This window comes from Rhea americana, unplaced genomic scaffold (genome assembly GCF_003343005.1).
Source record: "Rhea americana isolate MKP2758 unplaced genomic scaffold, rheAme1 scaffold_372, whole genome shotgun sequence".
NCBI lineage: Eukaryota > Metazoa > Chordata > Aves > Rheiformes > Rheidae > Rhea > Rhea americana.
In genome coordinates this window covers 26,257-46,677 of record NW_028186504.1, presented here as the reverse complement: position 1 = coordinate 46,677, position 20,421 = coordinate 26,257, and the positions used below count along the sequence as shown (strand labels likewise).

General features: G+C 37.3%; 1 protein-coding gene and 1 long non-coding RNA gene across 2 annotated transcripts in view; both read left to right on the top strand.

The window, feature by feature from the left end:
* Positions 1-223: 223 nt before the first annotated feature.
* On the top strand, positions 224-7,392 carry LOC146591406 (uncharacterized). The gene is made up of 4 exons (XR_014896810.1): positions 224-277; positions 971-1,066; positions 1,600-1,662; positions 7,346-7,392. It is a non-coding gene; the product is annotated as an uncharacterized LOC146591406 (long non-coding RNA).
* Positions 7,393-8,678: 1,286 nt separating this feature from the next.
* Positions 8,679-20,421, top strand: part of LOC146591405 (nebulin-like) — a gene marked incomplete at its 3' end in the record, with an annotated part of 37,994 nt that continues 26,251 nt past the window's right edge. The window contains exons 1-14 of the mRNA XM_085312962.1: positions 8,679-8,777; positions 9,314-9,529; positions 10,499-10,606; positions 12,134-12,238; positions 12,550-12,654; positions 12,753-12,857; positions 13,555-13,659; positions 15,547-15,651; positions 15,842-15,949; positions 16,866-16,982; positions 18,118-18,219; positions 18,304-18,411; positions 18,506-18,610; positions 19,083-19,181. Coding sequence (XP_085169088.1) covers positions 8,679-8,777; positions 9,314-9,529; positions 10,499-10,606; positions 12,134-12,238; positions 12,550-12,654; positions 12,753-12,857; positions 13,555-13,659; positions 15,547-15,651; positions 15,842-15,949; positions 16,866-16,982; positions 18,118-18,219; positions 18,304-18,411; positions 18,506-18,610; positions 19,083-19,181 — 1,587 coding nt within the window. The remainder of the gene's footprint in view (positions 8,778-9,313; positions 9,530-10,498; positions 10,607-12,133; positions 12,239-12,549; positions 12,655-12,752; positions 12,858-13,554; positions 13,660-15,546; positions 15,652-15,841; positions 15,950-16,865; positions 16,983-18,117; positions 18,220-18,303; positions 18,412-18,505; positions 18,611-19,082; positions 19,182-20,421) is intronic.

The window sequence follows — 20,421 nt, the reverse complement described above, 5'->3', positions numbered from 1 at the left end:
TGATGAAATTCAGTCTAAGTTGTGGTATGTTTTGGATTTCCTCAGGAGTACAGAAGTGCCCTGCTCCCTTTTCCTTCATGGTGCTGAGAACAGGTGGCCTCCCCCAGGGTCACCAAGTATATTTAGGGCTGAAACCCGAGCGTGCTGGAGCCAGATTGGCTGTGCTGGCCACATGCGTAATTAGGAGCTGATGCATCAGGCTCCCTCTCACCCAGCATTGCTCAGGAGGGCAGACTGGAGAGGCTTTGCTCCTAAGGATATTTACTAGATGCTGCTGGTAAGATCATTTAATTGTACTTGGCTTTTTAAAATTCAGAATAGGATCTGGAGCTATTCCCTAATTTTGTATTTTTTTTGAGAGTACGGGTTGCTCCTTGTCCATGGAAGTCAGATGTTCTGTYTGACTGGATAGTTGGCTAGTTACTAGTAAAAGGAAAGGATCTGGAACTGTACTTTGAAAGTGCAACTAAAGGACATAATATATAAAGGTTAAAAGGACAGCTTCTATAGAGAGGTTCTTTATGTGCCTACTTTTCCACATGACTCACTGTTAGTTAATTGAATTATTATTTATTTATTTGAATAGTTAAATTCTGGTTTAACAAAACCAGTTTCTTGTAATTTTTCYCAACACACTGGCACTAAAAAGGGACAGTATTTTATGTTCCTATATTTAACTTGCATTACTAGACTTCACTTGCCTCAGAAGGAATTGCAGTTTAGCCAGCTAAACAAAACCACCCAGTCATTTGGTAGTATTAACTTACATGGCAAATATCTTTGGACTCAGGAACAGCTGTTCCAAAACCTCATCTCCTACCAACATTAGAAACAGGCTGTATTCCCTGTGGGAACATTTATGACTTTGCCTCATAGCAAAACCACTGTATTAATTAATTTGTTCAAAGGATTTCATAGTAAACTGTACTTTGTAGTTCAGAGAAAATGTACGGATTTTCCTATTTTCCAGGTCTGAAGAAATACACATAAAAAAGCCACAAGAGCTAAAATAAAGCACCTGTACAGGCTAATGCTGGGAAGAGAAGATTTGCCTCATTAACCTAAGGTCACTTTAAAAATTTGTATTTTTTTTCCCTACATTATGTTTTTACGTGTGAATAGATACAGTAGAATACACAGATAAAGTTCCYGTTCTAACAGGAGTTTTAAAATGTAACAAAATACTATAGAGTAGTCCCAGAGAAAAGGAAAATTCTTCAAATAACTTTGTTATAATGAAATCAAATCATACTTCAACAAATATTTATGATTCTTTTTTCAATTTTCATTGAATTCCAGTATTGGGATTATAATTATCAGAATAAAATAATTCTCCAAAATTTTAATTTATATCAGTATGCTTGAAACTTGATCCAACAGTTTCCAGTAATAAACACAAACAAAATAATGTTAGATTGAAAATTTAGTTCTCTCAATTGTTCAAGTTCTGCTACTGATTAGCCAATAAAATAATGTAACAATCTTGCTAGTTACTAACTGTGACCTAAGTATACTGCGAACTTGACTAGCAGCTTTTCATTATATTTTCAGTTTTGAGCTAACACTATATATTCACCCTTTCCTCTGTTACATGACCAGTGAGTGGGTGAGAGGCAGAATACTCTGAAAATGGACGAGGAAGAATATGAGGAAGTTGTGGAGGTAAGAAAAAGATCTGAGAGCAGAAATATTTGTTTGCTGCCTGGTGAATACATTAATTACTTTAAAGAGATGTTGTGCATGAACAGAGATGTTTTCTTGCTGTTTGGTCGCTGAAATTCAGGGTATGTTTAGATATTCATTATTTGTTTCAATCAGTTAAAATATATATATGTACACACACACACACACATATATATAGTTGCTATCAGAGGAGCAAAGCCTCTCTGCTTCCTGTCATAGTCTCTCTGTTAAAGTAAGGACTGTAACCATTCCACAACACATTGCAAGGTTTTGCGGTTACGCCTCTGCTTAATTATAGCTGCAGTGGGCCTTCTCTTTTCCCTCCTGGCTTGCCCTCTGTCATCCAATCCATATTAGAGAGGAGGACTTGGGAAGCCACTTTTTGTAGTCTAGCCCACTGCAATGCAGAAATATAGTAGTTTTGTGCCACCAATGTACAGTCAAGCAATACTGTATTTTGTACAAATTGCAGAGATGGAGCTGGATTTAAACCTGTAGATGTCAACAGAATTTCATCAGGGACTAATTTGACCTCAGGTCATTTAAGCTCATAGTTCTATGCCTAATTATGTAATCTCTGCAATTTGATTAAAAGAATCCCCCAAGAACTATGGAAACTAGAGCTTACTATTATGAGCAAGTGTCACTGGAATGACTTGGCTATTAAAGGAGTGTACCAGGTTAATAGACAGTATAGTCTTACTTGTCACATTATGATTATTTTGAAATGAAATAACACATTATGAAATACGTGATTATAATAACTTGTTCAGTGCTTGTCTGAGGAAAAGAGAGAGTGCAAATGTTGACATTGTCCTATATCTCTTACCTCCATACTAAATCCAACAGATTATGGATTTCGGGCAATGTTACAGCATGGAGCCCTAATACTGACTCCATGAATTTCAAATAACCAAGGAAGTAAAGTCGAATGGTTTGCTATTGAGTTAATTAAATGTGTTTTGGAAAATAAATGTTACTGTTCATAAAGTCCACTTTAAAGTCCACTTTATCAGGCATTATGCAACCTACTTATAACGACATTAGTTCTTCATTAAGTCTCTGATTACTGTATTACTTGTGATCATAATTGCACTTCCTGAGCATTATTTGCTTTAATAGTGTAACAAAATGTATTACATTCAGGCCAACTTCCATAATTATATTTTCTTCTATTAGCTAATCAATAAATGTTTATTTATTGATGTTGGAGTTATGTTGGATTTTCTGTCTACACAGCTGATTTTTTTTTTTAATACTTTCCTGTAACCATATCCCTAGGATTGACTGAGGAGGTTCTGCTACATTGGTTCCTCCTTAGATATTCACAGTGAAAATTCAAAAGAGGAACAACAGCTTCTGGTGTAATTTTAAAGCAGCTTAGCCTTTTCCAGAGTTGTTTAAACCAGAATTCCACTTTTAAATGAACTGCATTAATAATTAAATATATAATTGAGTTGTCAGAAATTCATTTTCAGAAAAAATAGAAAACTATTACTGAATAATGAATGTCTGAGAAAACTCTGAGTATTTTAAGATGTTACATTTTCTTTCTCTGGAGGTATTAGGCTGCGCTGGATATCGTAACCATTTGCAATATGCAAGAAATACAGTAAATCACACAAACATTTTCCTACTGACTAACTTGTGAAAGGCGGGTTAGACAGACTATAGGGCCAGTGAGCAGAAATTGCCCCAGAACATAATACAAAATGAGATTGCTTGAAAAGTGTAGTCTAGTTATGTGAACTTAACTCTGAGGAACAATTCTGGAAAAAAGTTTTGAGTTTTAATTATAATTCTATTAGGGTTTGATTTGAAGGGTTTTTGCTTTCCACAGTTTTGGCACATGACACAGAGCAAATCACCACAAAGGAGATTTCAAAGATGACATTTTACATTTTCTCCTTGCTCGAAGTCAATGGAAGTTAGGTACCTTTTGAAAATGTGTTTTTTTCTTCCTTTGGCTTCAGGACAGACAAAGCGGTGCTGTAGGCAAGCTCTGGAGAGGCCAACGGGGGAAAGGATGGTTTTCCATTCTCTTTCTTCCATGGGGCTGAGAGGTGCTGACCACCTCGGTGCAGAGAATTTATGCCTTCCGGCAGCGACCTTGCATATCGGAGTTAACTTTCAAGGGTCTCTCAGGCATGCGGAGGGCCACAGGCTGAAAACTTCGAAGTTGAGATACCTCTCACGCAGCCACTAGCGACACTTTGGGGAGGGTCGTGCTGCCGGGTGCCCGTTACCTCCCCACGGGCGGGAAACGTCTCCGTGAGGGGACGCTGCGCAGCCGGGAGGGGTCCGCGAGAAACGTGAAACCCAGCGCAGCCCTGAACGGGGCCAAGCGGGGTTCCCTAACTGCGTTTTACCACAGCGAGTGGCTCAACACCTTTAACGGCGTGTCTTCGCCGGGCCGGGCCAGGAGCGGCAGCGCTCACGGCAAGCCTCGCCTCACGAGCGCCTCAGCGCGGCCGCCATTTCCTGCGAGCAGGTGCCTCGCCGTGGCGGGCGGCGGTGGTAGCGAGATGGGCGTCGGCGCCACCGCGCGGCGGCCATTTGCGGTGTCGCCGTGGCGCGGCAGGGCAGGGCAGGGCTCTCCGCGRCGCTGAGTTGGCAAGTGAAGATGCTGGAGGAAGAGCTGAGCCCGTGCTGCACCATCAGGGAAAACGAAGAGGAGATCGTCAGGTTTCCTCATGAAAAAGAGGAGCCTGAGCCACCTAAGACAGTGTGTGGGAAGTGATGGAGAAGGGTCTCCAAGGATGGTGATGGAGAAGGCTGGAGGCTYGTGACTTCTGGCAACAGGAGGGAGGTTCGAGGTTCATGCCTCACCTGCAGATGTGCAGCTTCAGACTAGTTGGAGTGCCCGCGGCACTTCTTCAGGCAGCTAGAGAAAGCCTCAYAGGCTCTTGCACTCTTGGGTGGCAATATGGCTGGGCACAAATGATTGAGGCAGTTTCTGGAATTTGTTGAAGACAATTTCACGCAGTGATCAATAAACTGACTAGAAGAGATGCTCTGTGGACCTGCTGCTCACAAACAAGGAAGAAATGGTAGAAGGTGTAAAGGCCAACGGTAGCCTTGCTTGCAGGGACCACAAGACTGTGGATTGGGAGATCATGAGAGGAGTGAGCAAGATAAACATCAGAATTACAACCCTGGGCTTCAGAAGAGCAGATTTTGACCTTTTCAGGGACCCGTTTGTTAAGATCCCTGGGGAAACTGCCCCAGAGGGCAGAGGGGCCTCAGAGAGCTGGGTGATCCTCAAGGACAACTTCCTCAGAGCCCCGGAGTGGTCTAGCCTGATGTGTGGGCGATGCACAGCCATGCAAGTAAGCCCAAGCAAACATAGCAGAAGGCTGGCATGGATGGAGTGCCTGACCGCGCGTGAACCTAGAAAAAGGAATATACAGAAAGCAACAGGCCAAACAAGGAGATGGATGATAGGGCTGGCTTTGTGCATCCTTATGAAAGGAAGCCTAASAGGAGATTTTATTGCTGTCTGCAACTACCTGATAAGAGAATACAGAGAAGATGAAGTCAATTAGATATTACAAGTCTGATTAGCTGCTCCAACTAGATGTTAGGAAAACACTTTTTCCACCACAAGGGTGGTCAAATGTGGGAACAATGTAATGGACTAAAATGAAACATGAGTAAATATGTTGATACTATCACAAGAAGATTAATGTCATTTTGAGATACAGGAGCTCTATAGGGTGGAAGAATATACGCTGCTTAGTACTGGTGAGTCCTGATCAGGTAAACCAAGTCCAGTTCTGGGCACCAAAGATTGATGACCTGAAGAATTCAGAAGAAAGAGTAAGAAATGAATTAGAAATTAAACCTCTGAGGARAGAGGAGAGCAGCTCTGCAGAGAAGGACCTGGAAGTGCTGGCAGACAATAAGTTGACCATGAGCCAGCAATGTGCCCTKGTGGCCAGGAAGGCCAATGATCTCCAGGGGTGCATTGGGAAGAGTGTTGCCAGCAGGTCAGGGAGGTGATCCTGCCCCTCTACTCAGCCCTGGTGAGGCCTCATCTCAAGTACTGGGTCCAGGTCTGGGCTCCCCAGGACAAGARAGACATGGGGCTATGGGAGAGAGTCCAGCGTAGGGCTACAAAGATGATCAGAGGGCTGGAGCATCTGCCCTCTGAGGAACAGCTGTGAGAGCTGGGCCTCTTCAGCCTGGGGAAGAGAAGAGGGGGGATCTCATCAATGTGTACAAGTACCTGAAGAGAGGGTGTCAAGGGGACAGGGCCAAACTCTTTCCAGTTGACCCATGTGACAGGACAGAAGGCAGTGGGGAGAAATTGAAGCACAGGAAGTTCTRCCTGAACGTGAGGGGGAATTTCTTCCCTGTGGGAGTGACGGAGCCCTGGAACAGGTTGCCCAGAGAGGTTGTGGAGTCTCCTTCTCTGGAGATGTTCAAGGCTCACCTGGATGCAACCCTGTCTACCATGCTCTAGGTGACCCTGCTGAGYRGGGAGGTTGGACTAGATGATCTCCAGAGGTCCCTTCCAACCTTACTGATTCTATGATTCTATGATTTGGGTTTTAGTTTMAAAAAGAATTTTTTGAGTCAAGTCATAATGATAGTATTGAAATACACAAATGTCATCATGGAGATCCACCATTGTGATCTATTATTTCGTTTTTTTAAAGGTAACTTGATAAGCAAYTGGCATAATTCTTGGTAGGAAAAACTTTACATTAGTAAAGTTTTAGTAGGAAAAACTTTACATCACTTTAGCATTAAGAAAAAATTGCTATCTATAAAGGTGGTTCAGTGCTCCAGCTGGTTCTTACAAACTAATGGTTCTTTCAACCATTTGGTTGAAAGGCTTTAAGAACTAGTTGGACAATTTCATCTCAGATAGACTAGATAAATTTCCATGTGTCAGAGCAGAAATTTGGTTTAGAGGATCTCTCAAAAATCATTTTAGTGCTGCACTTCTGTCATTTCTAACTAAGARACAAAAGTATAAGCCTGGATGTTCAGATATGAGTCAGAATTTGTATGTAGGAAAAAAAAATCTGTTAAACTTCAACCCTCACAACTACCTATTTACTTATTTTTGTCATTGAATATACAAAGATGTGCAGTAATGTTGAATAATATATTCTGAAAAAAGTCAGAAATAGTGAAGTGTTTTCACCAGAAGGAAACATGTAAATAGAAACAAATCATTGTTCCTCTTAATAAAAATATAGTTGAAAACAAATCACTATCAGCTCCAGGGTACAACTGGTCTAATTTAGGGATTTAGATCATTAGGTGAGGAAAAGCTCTTAAGGCACCTTCTCCGGTGCTCTCAGCATATTACCAKAAGCTTTGAAATCCTGTTTTTTTGAAGGCTGATTCTTTCTTTTAGTGTAGTCATCATTTAGTCCTCCCTCTTGTGGGAAAAATTAATTAGTGATCCTTTATTAGTTACTTGTGAGGAAGGTAAGTTAAAGAACACATGGAAAAAATCCAATGGCAAAAAGGAACAGATCTTCAAATTACTAAAGATGCGTGAGACCACATATGTACCGATGAACTACAGTCCTGTTTCTTCAGAAGTATGTTTTTAAAAGTACTGGTTTTCTAGGAGGAGAAGTTACATTTTGCTATCCTTGTATGATTTGGCCTAACAATGACTTTTCCCCCCTCTTTTTTATAGTACTACATTGAGGAGACAGTTATTGAGGAGGGTGAACCACATGAGGTAAAGGTCCCTGTGAAGTTGTTGTTGGTGTATGTGTGTGTGCAGTTAATGCATAAGGCTAAATGATCAATTTTTTTCATTCTAAAGACTAATTTTTCATGTTAAACATACAAATATCAGTGGACAGTTGCTTCTTAAAGACTTTATTTCCTCTGCCAGGCCCTGTTGTGGGATGATCTAGAGGTTTTGTATCTTGTTCTGGATATCTGTCCTGTCTGTTTCCTAGAGTTTTTGTTAGAATTAGAACAAATTCCTAATTTTTTTATGTACTAAAATATAAATTAATGAATACCGTTTGAGCAAGTAATCTAGGACTACACTTTCAAATAAAGATTGTGATCTATTATTTTTTAAGATGAAGTCATCCACTGAGTTCATCAGGTATTTCGTTTTAAAATCTATAGCCAGGTTGCATTTAAAAGGAGCACTAGGATGACTGATTTATATGTATCTGATTTCCATCAGTCTTGGAAAGTAACTTTGTGGAATGAGGAATGCCTTGTCTAGTTAATATGGTTAGACTTTTTTCCATCAACTGTAAATACAGTCCGATGTATTAGCATCATGGGAAACTGTGAGTTGCCATATGAAAAGAAAAAGATACTTTTTGCATGAATTACCTTATTTTCAGAATCAAGCCTCTCTTTTTTGTTGATTTTCTTAGAAGAAGCCAAGTTTTAGGAATTTATTACAACTTTTCCTTAGAACATGTAATTTCATCATTCTTTTATAAAGCAAATACTGGGTTGTACTTTTCACAGTGTTCACCTAGACAAGTTTCAAACTCTCCTGGGCTATTCAGTGTCAAAACTTAAATGAAACATTGTATATTTGAAGTGAAGACGTTAACTTGCAGTGGTGCTGAAGTGACCAGTAACATACTGGGCCAGCATTACTGAAATGCAAGTAATGGTCCCACAGTAAACAAACATTTTGGAATTTAATTGCTGTATGCTACTTCAGAAGTTAATGCTTGATGTATTTTCTGGTCTGTGTGATACTAATGCAAATAGCTTTCAGAAATCTGAGCTTAATGCATTCCCTTTTAAAGGCCTTTGTCTTTTTAAGCTAACTGTTTGAAATAAACCTTCATGCTTTCTTATTCAGGTGATCTTGATTTTTTGGGGTTTTGATAATTATTTAAAAATCTTTTAATCAGACTCTTAGTAATGTTAAAATTATTGCTTATAGAGTGACTATATTGATAAATAGTCATTTAAAAGATTTAAATTAAGGTTTTCTTTCTAATGGATGCACTTCATCTATTGATTATGTATGTATCTCAAATATGCTCTGCTATGATTATGATCTTACTATCCATATGAGAAAAAGCAGATTAATAGGAAAGGTGGATTCTAGGCGTTTGTTCAGTCTGCTAKTGAATCAGGTACTTATTAAAAGATCCCAAAGACTTAGTCTTGTCTGTCGTCCTGGGTCCTGTTCTTTCCTTTTACAAGAAGAGGATATTCTTTTTGAGGGACCGTATGCACCCTTAACCTATTTGCACAGCTTTCGGTGACATTATTAAGAGCACTGGCTGTGTGACCTGTGTGTCTTTAGCACAGCTTCAGCACTGAGAACGTTTCTACATTTTAGCTGCTGGTAGCCCCACTCAAAACCTCCCTGATGCTGGTGGAAGTTATGCATACAGAACAGAGGCAGCAGGAGCTACTATAATCACAAGCCTGATAAAGAAGTCAGCCAATCTGTTAATTCCTTGTACTTTTAGTTTGGATGGTGTCTAGTGGGCACACTGGGTAATCCCAGTAGGAAAAGCATCACCGTTTTTCTTCATTGTAGGTGGTTACGGTATAAGAGATGAATATTTGGATATCTTTTACTCGATGGGGGAGTTCAGAAATGCTTACAATAAAATGATGATTTATAATTGTAAAGCAAATAATTATTTTTCCTTATTCCTAGGTGATCACTGAGATCACTGAGACCACAGAATCCACGGGTCCCCATACCACCATATATACAGTTGAGCATGAAAAGCCTTCTATTCAGCATCAAAAACCTGTTACGCATGGAGCACCTCCAGTCAGAAAGAGGACAATACGGACGAAAGTAGACCCATCCAAGTTTTTGACACCTTATCTGCAACACAGTAATAAAATGAAGGACTTATTCAGTGAGGTAAATTGTCCAGTCTGTGTCTTTTATTCTTTAGTAATATTGATTTAAAAAATATTTAATAGGTATCATGGCAGATCCTCCTCCTCCTACTACTACTATCCTACTACTGTTCTATTTTCTTTTGTACTTAATTTCATGATATGTGTTAGAGCTATTTACCTCAAATAGGAACTGTCCTTTGAATCAACCTATCTTTAGCCCATTTCCTGCCTAAGTGTATTAGGTAATCATTAAGACACAAAAAGTCCCTTGAGGGAGATGGGAGAAGGTTGTCAGAGGTGTCAGTTAATAGGACTCCTGCACTATCCGACAGTGTATCCAGTATCTTCACTATATGCAAGTGAAGGAAGAGAGTGAAGTCATTTGAACAAAAACCTCAACATTTTTATAGTRACATATTTTTCTAGCTGTCTGTCTATCCAAGAAAAATTCCTGTGCACAGTATGGGAACAAGTACCAACCTAAATTCCTGTCATGGGATACCAAAGTAGACCAATACTGTACTGTGTTTTGAAAAATGAGAAAAGATTGCTCTGGATAGATGCAGATGAAGTCAGCTCCCTTCTCCTGAATTTTAATGTCTATTAACTACAAATACTCATTGTTAAAAGGCTTATGTGTGAGTTAGGACTGCTACCCTCACCTGCATATTCTCCTTAAGTTGGCTGGTGAAACATCTGGAAATACATCAGTTTGAAACTCCCAAAGAGAGTAAAATCAGTTGGAGGTAATCTGAAATAGGCTAAAAGTAGACATAGATTTTATCTATTGTGTCAGATGGAGGAAAGTCATTTGGTTAAAGTAAGCTTAACTCTGCAATAATCTAATTGCCAATTTTTATTATTCAGTAATCTGCCAAAAATTTCTGTGCCTATCAGGTAAATGAATCAATAATCAATAATTGCTATAGAAATCTCTGCCATAGCTTTAGGATATGTTTTGGTCATACTAGTTCTTATTTCATTTCAGAACAAATACAAAGAAAAATTTAGAAAAGAAAAAGGAAAGCCATATGCTTCAACAATTGATACCCCCGAACTTCGGCGAATCAAGAAAGTACAAGACCAGCTCAGTGAGGTAGGTATCAGCTATCATAAGAAAAATTATTGAGTAATAAAGAAGAAAATTGAATCATAATTCTAAATAATAAATAAATTTTGTGGGGTTTTTTTTATAATGTTATGATAAGGCARTCTGAATGTATAGTAGAAACTTTACCAAGGTTGCAAGAGCCAGGACTACAGAATCTATGAAGAATTTTAGTTCTAGGATTTTGGCTGGAATTAGGCCTCTCAGGAAGGTTTCYGACCAGCTGAATAATAGTTCAATTTCACTGTTGGCCAAAGAGATTTGAAAAATTCTGATCAGAAGTTACAGAGAAAAGCATGAGAGATGGTGATGATGTGTGTATCACTGAATTTGAATATAGCATACACCACATCCTGCAGTCGTCATGCACGATATGTCTGATGAGTATTTGTTGAAGTTAAATTAAACTCTGGATTAATAACCATAGAATTTTGCTTTTAAAATGTGTTTAAAGAGGCTTTTCACAGTGCAACTGAAAGTCAGTTTTCTAAAACTATATTGCAAAAATGATGCCTACACTCCCCAAGCATTGCAAAGTGAACTTCTATGCATCTTGACATTTATTATGGGATTTTCCAAGATGATTTTCCCCCTCTGTCCCCTCTCTGTGGGAATCGCACAGTGTGGTCTTTCCTAAGCTAGCTCAAGTGCATTTGCCAAAACRATGCCTTGCCCGCAGTTCTGGAAGCTAGCTCTTCCTCTCTCCTCTTTCTTTTAAGCAACTGTAGTTTCCCTTTCAACAGTATATCTCACAGCTTGGGAAACTGAAATTCATATAGAAAGTTATCATAATTCTTTCTACGATAATTAAGGAGAGTTAAGTGCCTGAAAATGGGAACCCCTGAAGGTGAGCAGGGAGTCACCTAACCAAACCCGTGTTCAGGATGTGAGATTTATTAAATTCTACCTCTTTCCTGATTTAGGAGGTATTTAGGAATTAGATGCAGCAATCTACGAGCTAATGCTGACTGCGCCTGCTCTCAAGCAGGGGGAGGTGTAATTGCATTAGAATGATTCTGTGACCAAGCTACTTGCTTGTCGTGGTAATGGGGCTATACTGCTTTTGTGACTATAGCCAGTGTTCACATGGTAATTGACTGAGTAATGCAGGTGCACTAGCACAGGGATCTCCCTCTCTCCCTCCCTCCCTCCCTTCCTTCCTCTCTCCCCCCTCCCCCTCCCCTCCTCTCCCCCCCCTCTTTGATTCTGCAGGGTAGGAGTATTCTTAGAAACAACTCCATAACTACAGAAGGGCACTACCTCTAACTAGGATTCGTAGGTCTTGACACTATCTTAAAACTGCATGTTTCAGTTCACAAAATCCATGTTTCCATAGGCTTCATTTCTAAGGAACAGCTAGTCTGCGGTAAAGGCTGATCATATGCCTAAGTGTTGTATTGAATTCAAGTTTTGGGTGTTTACTTTGTTAAGCATCAAAATAACAATAGTCTACTTTAAAATAATATGTCGGTTTTTGATGTAAAAATAATTGTTTCTTGATATGCATTGATCTAGGTTAAATACCGCATGGATGGTGAAGTTGCTAGAACTATTTGCCATGTTGATGAAAAGGCCAAGGATATAGAACATGCAAAGAAGGTCTCACAGCAAGTGAGCAAGGTGAGTGAGGTGTGACTTTTTGGAAGAGTTCTGAACATTAATAGATCATGAAGTTAACAATATGAGTAGGATTTTGAGCTCAGGGTGCTGAAACAATGTTTATAGAACAATTTAGAAGGACAGGAAGAGATAGCAGAGTTGATCAAAGCAGTAAAAAAACGTCTCATAGTCTTTGATGTTTCCTGTWGCTAATATCTTTAAATGGCACTGATTTGAGACTTACATTTCAAAAAAATCTTTAAAGCAGTCTGTTTGTTAGCAAATGTATTTTCCCAATAATACAATAAACATCACGYGGATTTATTGTCCAGGTGTTATATAAACAGAATTGGGAGGAGAATAAAGACAAGTACCTACTTCCACCAGATGCTCCAGAACTTGTGAATGCAATAAAAAATACAGCAATGTTTAGTAAGGTAAGGAAAATCACATGTTTGAGGAGCTGAAGTGCAAGAAGCATTTCAAGTCAGAGGTTATTTCATAATAAATATTTTGGCATTTTTGTGTTTTTCAGAAACTCTATACAGAAGACTGGGAAGGAGATAAAACATTATTCTATCCATACAATGACAGTCCAGAGCTCAGGAGGGTGGCACAGGCCCAAAAGGCTCTGAGTGATGTAAATATGAAAGCCTGATTGTCCCTTGCAGCACAGGAATGTTGCAGTGTAACTTGGTAGACTTCTAGAGGTGTGCTTAGACTAGGTGTAAAATCTTTGTAATGGAACAGGAGATAAAAGTACATAAATATATACTGTTGGCACTGAAAGTACTTCTATTCTTACAGAAAAGTGTCTACTCTGTGTAGAGAACTGGCAGGAATTGGCAATTTGAAGCTGAGTTATGGATGAATTAATCAATTTATTAAAGATCTTCTGAGATAGCCAATAAGAAGACCTCAAATATCTCTCAGAAAACATGAAGAAACTCCCGTATTTGGCTAGAAGCCCAGTTCTCTGTTGTAATTCTATAAGCCTGCATCTCAGGAATTTGTCAGGCTGTGTGATTTGCTGATGAAAAACACACCTTAAACATTTCAGTGAGTTTTGAAGATATCCAGAGCTTCACTTGTTCATATGTATCATGACAATAATGTTAATATACTTAAAAATTTTCACGGAAAGCTGGCTCTTTTTCACTGTCTCTTACTGAGAAATTTCTCAGGAGTCYTCCAGAATACATTGGTTGAAAGAGTTTACACTGCAGCAGCTGTGAATATAACTACTTTTGTTAATGATGGCATTAGTAGGATTTGGAGTAAATACTCTGTTACTTATTAGCAGACAGTGTAAAAGCTGACTTCTTTCATTTTTTCAGATTGTCTACAAAAAAGGTCATGATGAACGAAAATCTAAATACACTTCTCTGCCAGATCCACCTGATGTGGAACTAGCCAAGAAAGTGACAAGGCAACTCAGTGATGTAAGTAGAATGCAGTGCTCTTCCTTATGTAGGAATTTCATTTTTRGAGTTTGAGAGGCAAATTGTTACCTAAAGAAAGGGAGAGCAAAAGAGAAGAAGAAAAGATCAGACCTCATATGAATATTCGTTTGATTTTCAGTGACAAAAGTCAGTTTTTACCTTTTCTCTTTCTGAAACGTAGCAGAGAAAAACCCAGCCAGTCTCAGGTGAAATGCAAAACTTTTGTTCATGTCAGTGAGTTTAGATTTCACAAGTTCTTTCTGCTTCTCTTTTCCTCTCATATATATACATTATTTACCATTTTCCTTCTTTTTTTCCTCTCCTACTTTACACTTCCCATGTTTACAGGAGAGAATAGTAAACAACATCCCCTTTTTGCTGTTCTTTGAAATGTAAATAATAAAAAGTAGGAATATATATAATGTTTTCAGAGTCAGTTACTTGATCACAAGGAATAGCCTTGTTTCGCTGAAAGGTTAGACACCACTTCTGTGAAGATTCCTAGTTCAGTGACATAGAATACATCTAAATGTTCATTTCAGTTTCAAATTATTCTACACATACACATACCAAGTATTCTTAAATTCATGGATATCAATTAGTGGAAATGTTTGGCAAATTAGATAACCGTTTCGTGATTTGTCTGCTGAATAACAAGTAATGTTCAGCAGTAAATTCCGTAACTGTGTGGCATAATTAACAAAGACTCTGACACCAGTCCTCACCAGTGCATTTTAGCTGTAGTTGGAATAAAGCACAACTGAAGAATGCAGGAGATGAAATGAAATAGAGGATGACTGACCTGCACTGAGGTAACTGGAGTTAAGTGACATTGTATTTTAAGCCAGAAGTAGGATTTTAACTTAATTTAGAATCTAACTGTGATGAAGAGGAGGAGATACATGATTTTATTGGTGTGTATTGGRAATTATCTGCTATTTACGACTACAGAATTACAATACTCCATTATGGTTGTAAAACCACTAGAAGAATATAGTAATGAACTCAATTAGAAGGTGAAAGAAGGTAGTATTTCACTTACATAATAATACTCAAACCTAATTCTATAGCTGAAAAGCTAAATTGGCATTAAAGAAGAGTTTTAGATGTAGGAAAAGCAAGAAGATGATCATTCTTTGACATGAATAAAATATAGGCAGTAAGATATATGTATCTCTAATTTAATAAAATCTAAGAATTTATAAGAGTTTTTTTTGACATGAATTTTCTTTACTTGTGGAGTAACAATTGAAATAGCATGGCAGAAATTACATCTTTTGTGATGAGCAAAGAAACTGTCTGAAAATGCACTTGGAACATTCAGTCAAAACTCGGGCAGACATTTTGTTATTAAACAGGAAAAGTTGATTGAAATAGTTGGTACTTGATTTCCATGAGCTTAAATGTTGTCCAGTAGATGTCACATCTGTCAGGCGATCCCTGTATTAACAGGGTTGTCCAAGTATGCTTTGTAACAAGTTTCAGCAGTAGTAATGGTAAATTCCGCTTTAATGGAGCATATTATGTGACTAGTGAGAAAAACATAATTCAGCCAAAGGAATATGTTAGTGATATTCCGTGGATAAAATTTCTTGTTAGTAACTGCTGTCTTTCAGAATAGATGATTTATTTCATCCATTCATCCATTTAAGCAGAGAAGGTACCGAGAGGGATAACTGAATACTGAAGTAATTAGGTCAAATCATATTTAAGGTGTTTTTGACAATAGCTGGTAAAGTGGTTATAAGGTGGATATAAAAGAATGTTAAAAGGAAGACTTTTTAAAACAGGTCTGTCATGTGAAAACTGAGCTGTWTCTGAGGATGCTGATGCTTTAATTTAGTTAATATTTTGAGGATTGATTTTATTTATTTCATTTCATTATAGATTAACTACCATGAAGACTATAAGAAGAAGATCAAAGGCAAGTGGAGTCAAACTCCATGCTATGATGTTGCAATTGCAAAAATGAATTCAGAAAATTTAAGTATGGTAAGTTAATTCTTACAGAAAGTCTTGAAATGTGCAACTTCTATTTATATTAACTTGGAAAAGACTGGCTCATTTTGCCTGCTCCATTTGTGGTATTTCTCTTTTTCTATTTAAGCTACTTTATGGATGACTAATTTATAATGTGAGTGCATTTGATACATTATTATCTATACTTCTCTCTTCCTAACAGAGAAAATACCAGGAAGACTTTGAGAGCATGAAAGACCAAATCTACTTTATGCAGACTGAAACTCCAGAATATGAAGCAAATAAGCGACTTGGAAATAATGTCAGTAAGGTATGTTAAGCGTGCATCCATTAGTTTAGTTTGAGTATAGTTCTGAAGTCACGCCAGTTTGTACTGAAGCTGTTCTGTTGAATGTCAAAAGTATTTTCCTACCTGCAAAAAATTTATTCTTCTATGCATTACATTGCAAAGCTTCTAATGACTCCTAGCCATTTTTACAACCTTCAGCAACAGTACCCACAAAGTAGAATTTACTTCTGTGAGCAGAATTTTCTTCATTGTTCACTCTGATCATGATATATGCCGGATTTTTAGGTAGAGTAAGACAATAATATTAACCAAGACCATCTTAAAGTAGCTGACTGGCTCAGTATTTTCWTATTTGTTTGTCTTTACTCAGTATATCTCTGTGATGTCATGTTGACATATCTTTTGTTCAAAGTCCAGATTTTGTTTGACTTCTACATTTTCCATAATGGTATATGTATCAGCAAAGACAGGGATAATCTTGTGTCGTTAATTTGAAGAATATGACTATTTTGAGATGTTGACCAACACTTGAAAGATCAGGATGTATTTGAAGAGGGACTTGGAGGGGGAACCTACTTCGTAGCTATTAAACGATTATCTTGTGACCCTGCCTCCCACCTAGTCTTCTCTGCACTCTGTTGGTCCTTTCTTGTGCTAAATTATCAATTAAAAATCACAGGAAGAGTATTTTCCTGAAATATTCAAGATRATAGGTCAGTAGATGTTTGGCTTTCAGTATTGTCTGTTAAATGGAGGAAAGCTTTGTTGGCCTGCTCCCTAGAAACAGCTAAGCAGCAGCTTAGCTGAGTGTTACCCTCTCCTGGTGCTAATGAGCGTAGTGGGGATCATGCTCTTTCTCTAACTGACACCATAAAAACTCGTAATTCTGAATAAATGATTTTTAAAACCTCACGCTTTTTATTTTTATTTTTTAAAGATAAAATACAGAGCAGATTATGAAAAGAACAAAGCTATTGCAGATTATAATGTACTTCCTGCTACAGAGAACCCTTTGCTGAGGCAATTAAAAGCTGCAGGAAATATGTTGAGTGATGTAAGTATTATCAAAGTTCAGTTGGATTATTTTCAGTCACGTACAATAAAACAAAACTAACAATTTCTTTATAAGGCTTCTCCATTGGATCTCTCAGCATTTTTAGTATTATAGATATGAGATACAAGTAACCAGAACAGTAGGTCTTTTGTAGCTAGGGAGTCAGTTCTCCATAGCAGAATATGAAAATAGTTGTGGTATATTATGAGAATAGCTAATTATTATATAGGGCATTTGGGTCCCTGTGAAAAATGGATCAGGAGATGACAATTCTTCCCTTACTACTTCAAGGAACTTCACATGATGTCAACAGTGATAAAACATGTATAATTTCACATATTCATTCTTATTGCATTCTTTTTACTCGCTTCAAGGGTGTAATGGCTTTCTTGATTTATCTCTTCTTCCTGTTTTCATCTATATGGAAAGAGGTTTCATATTTCTCAGTGTCAGAAGCTCAAAAATTGTGAGTCAGACCTTGCTGTCTTCTCTTATAATCCTAAGAGTGGCTAGAAAAAGTTTTAAAAAAAATAATTGGGAAAAAATGTACCATCTATTTTTCAATGTTATGGGAAAGCTTTTCTTTGCAATCTATGCACAAGGCTCATGATGACAGTGGAAAAACTGGCTGAGCAGTCTGCCTTCTTTTTCTGATCTTAAGAATGTTAGGTAGAGCCTTTGTACATGTGATCTGGCTTTCAAATTTCTAATAAAGAATACAGTCCTCATAAATGCAAGTGGCATCACAAACAATTTGATGTTTAACATTCAAGTTAACAAGTACTATTGCTATAACAAATATGAAAAATAATTTCAAAAATAATTTAATTGAATAGATTTTCCTGCACTATTTTATTGTATATTGCCATAATATTACCATAATTTTCTTRGAAGATTGGCATATATTGAGCTACATGATTAAAATACTGCGATTTTTTTGGAAAGAATTTGACTTTGAAATTAGTTTTGATTATTTTCTTTATTTTTATAATTCAGTGAAATTTATGACCTTGATCTGAACACATGGAAATATCAGGGTATACATCCCTGCTTTGGAACTCAATGTTGTTATTTTTAATACATTGTGAATTAGTTTCAATAAAATCTTCTACATTGTTATTATTTTCTCTTGCAGAAATTATACAAAGAAGCCTATGAACAATCAAAAGGAACAAGCATGAATTATTGTGACACTCCAAAGTTTCAAACTGATAGTGTACTGAAAAATTTTAGTGATGTATGTATTTTTGCATTTACTTGTGAATTTCAGTATTGACACTCTTAATTACTTTTGCTTATCTATTTGTGATTATTTTCCTAGGTAAAATATAAAGATGCATATCAAAAGAATATTTTAGGACACTATTTAGGGAGCTATGAGGACCCATATCATACACATTGTATGAAAGTTGAAGCTATGAAGAGTGATGTAAGTATGGCACTGGTTCTGTTCTCCAAATCATATTTTCATTTCAAAGAAAGATCAATTTTGCTTTCTTACTGAATGTTCTTTTTATCTCTAGAAAAATTACAAAGCAGATTATGAGGAGGATAAGTCAAAATGCTATTTCCCTCAGACTATAACCCAAGAATATGAAGCTATTAAGAAGTTAGATCAGTGTAAAGATGTAAGTAGTGGCTACCAAGTAGTCAATTATGGGAATGACCTCTCCTAAGCCCTGTAGAACTCTTGAGTAATGCCTGTTAACTTCTGTGATTTTGAATTTCATCTTTTTAGCGCATTCGACTCTTAAAAGCCAAACTGATATATATTTTAGAAGTCTTTTGTGACATCTAGTGATCAAGACAGATACAGCACAATCTTTTTTTAACAAATAAAAACATAAAGTCAGAGGAGCAGTACTAAAATGTAGAATGAACATCTGCCTCCTTAAGTCTATGTATTTTTTACAGTAAATGCTTTAAAAATGTTTTTGCTTTCTGATTTTGTTAAGTAATATRAGAACAAATGAATAGAACAAAGTATATCTTCACCTATGCTGTAACTGCCAGCTGTCTCAAGTGATGCCACATTACTGTCTTAGTAAAAAGTTTTGCTTATGTATGTAAACTGTAAACATATTAACTATTTTTCTTTAGCATACCTACAAAAAACATCCTGATCAAATCAAATTTACTCAAGTGGCAGACTCTCCAGTGCAGAAGCAAGCAGAGATCAATAGCAAACAGCTAAGTGATGTAAGTAAACTTACTAAACAATCAGGACACTTTCATATCTTAAGTTTCCATATGTCCGGTAGAAAATATTGCAGTGTCTCTTATGTGATTTCTATGAYATCTGTGCTAAGAAAGATCCAGTGCAGGATTCAGAGGTTATAGTAATTAAAATGGAGGTAAGTTGGAGTCACACATTCTGATCGTGTTGCAAATTTCAAGCCTCCCTAAAAATTATTTGATCTGGAGTTCTGGATTTAGTCCATATGTATTTATCAAGGGTGTGTATGTGTGTTTTTTTTTTTTTTTTAATCTCTGTATATGTTGGAAACCTGGCTAATCTTTGGCGTGTGATGTTCAGAGGTACAAAGTCCAGCTGCTGAGTGGTTACCAGTGGCATCTCTTAGGGATTAATACTGGCGCTAATGCTACTTAATGTCTTCATTAATGACTCTGAGGTGGAGCCAGAAAAAGATGGAGCCTCGGTGTTCTTGATGATGCACAGTGAAAAGACAAAAGGCAGTGGGAACATAATTCTGATAGACCTTAGGAAAACTTTTTTATACCTCGAGGGGGGTCAAGCACTGGAACGGTAGCTCAGAGTGGCTCTGGGATCGCCATCCTTGGAGATAATAGAAACTCACTTGAAAAAGGTCCTGCATGACCTGCTGTTACTGGACTTGCTGTGTTTGAAGGTTGAACTAGAGTTCTCCAGAGATCCTTGCCAATCTACATGATTCTGTGTTTCTAGTGTGTATTAAAAAAAGAGACAGTAGCTTTACCCTCGTATCCGAAAAAAATTGCTGCTTAATGGCAAATACATTAGAAGACTGAATGGGAAGGCAGTATATCAAAAATATTGAAAAATAGACTAATTCCTTTGGTTTCTCAGAGATAGTGAAATGCAGAGGTCAATCCAATGATGATCTAAATATGATATGGCCAGTATAAAGAGACTAAGTATTTATAAACTAAATTCCATTTTAAGGTAAGTCATGTTGTCATTTTACTTTTATTTTACCTGTAGTCTCTGTAAAGAGAAAGGAATTTGGCCTCTATGAGCCCATTTTACAATTGAAAATTATTAATCAATTACATCATTTAGCAGTTGGTTTATTAATCTGAAATAGTTGTTCTTCATCTGGGGATAAATGTTTGTGGTTAAATAGTGTTTCATCAGCACAGATGATTTGATGGGGTGAAAGAAGTTCAAAATCTGTAGGCAGAAGAGTCATACTTCTCCCACTGGAGAACATGAGCCACC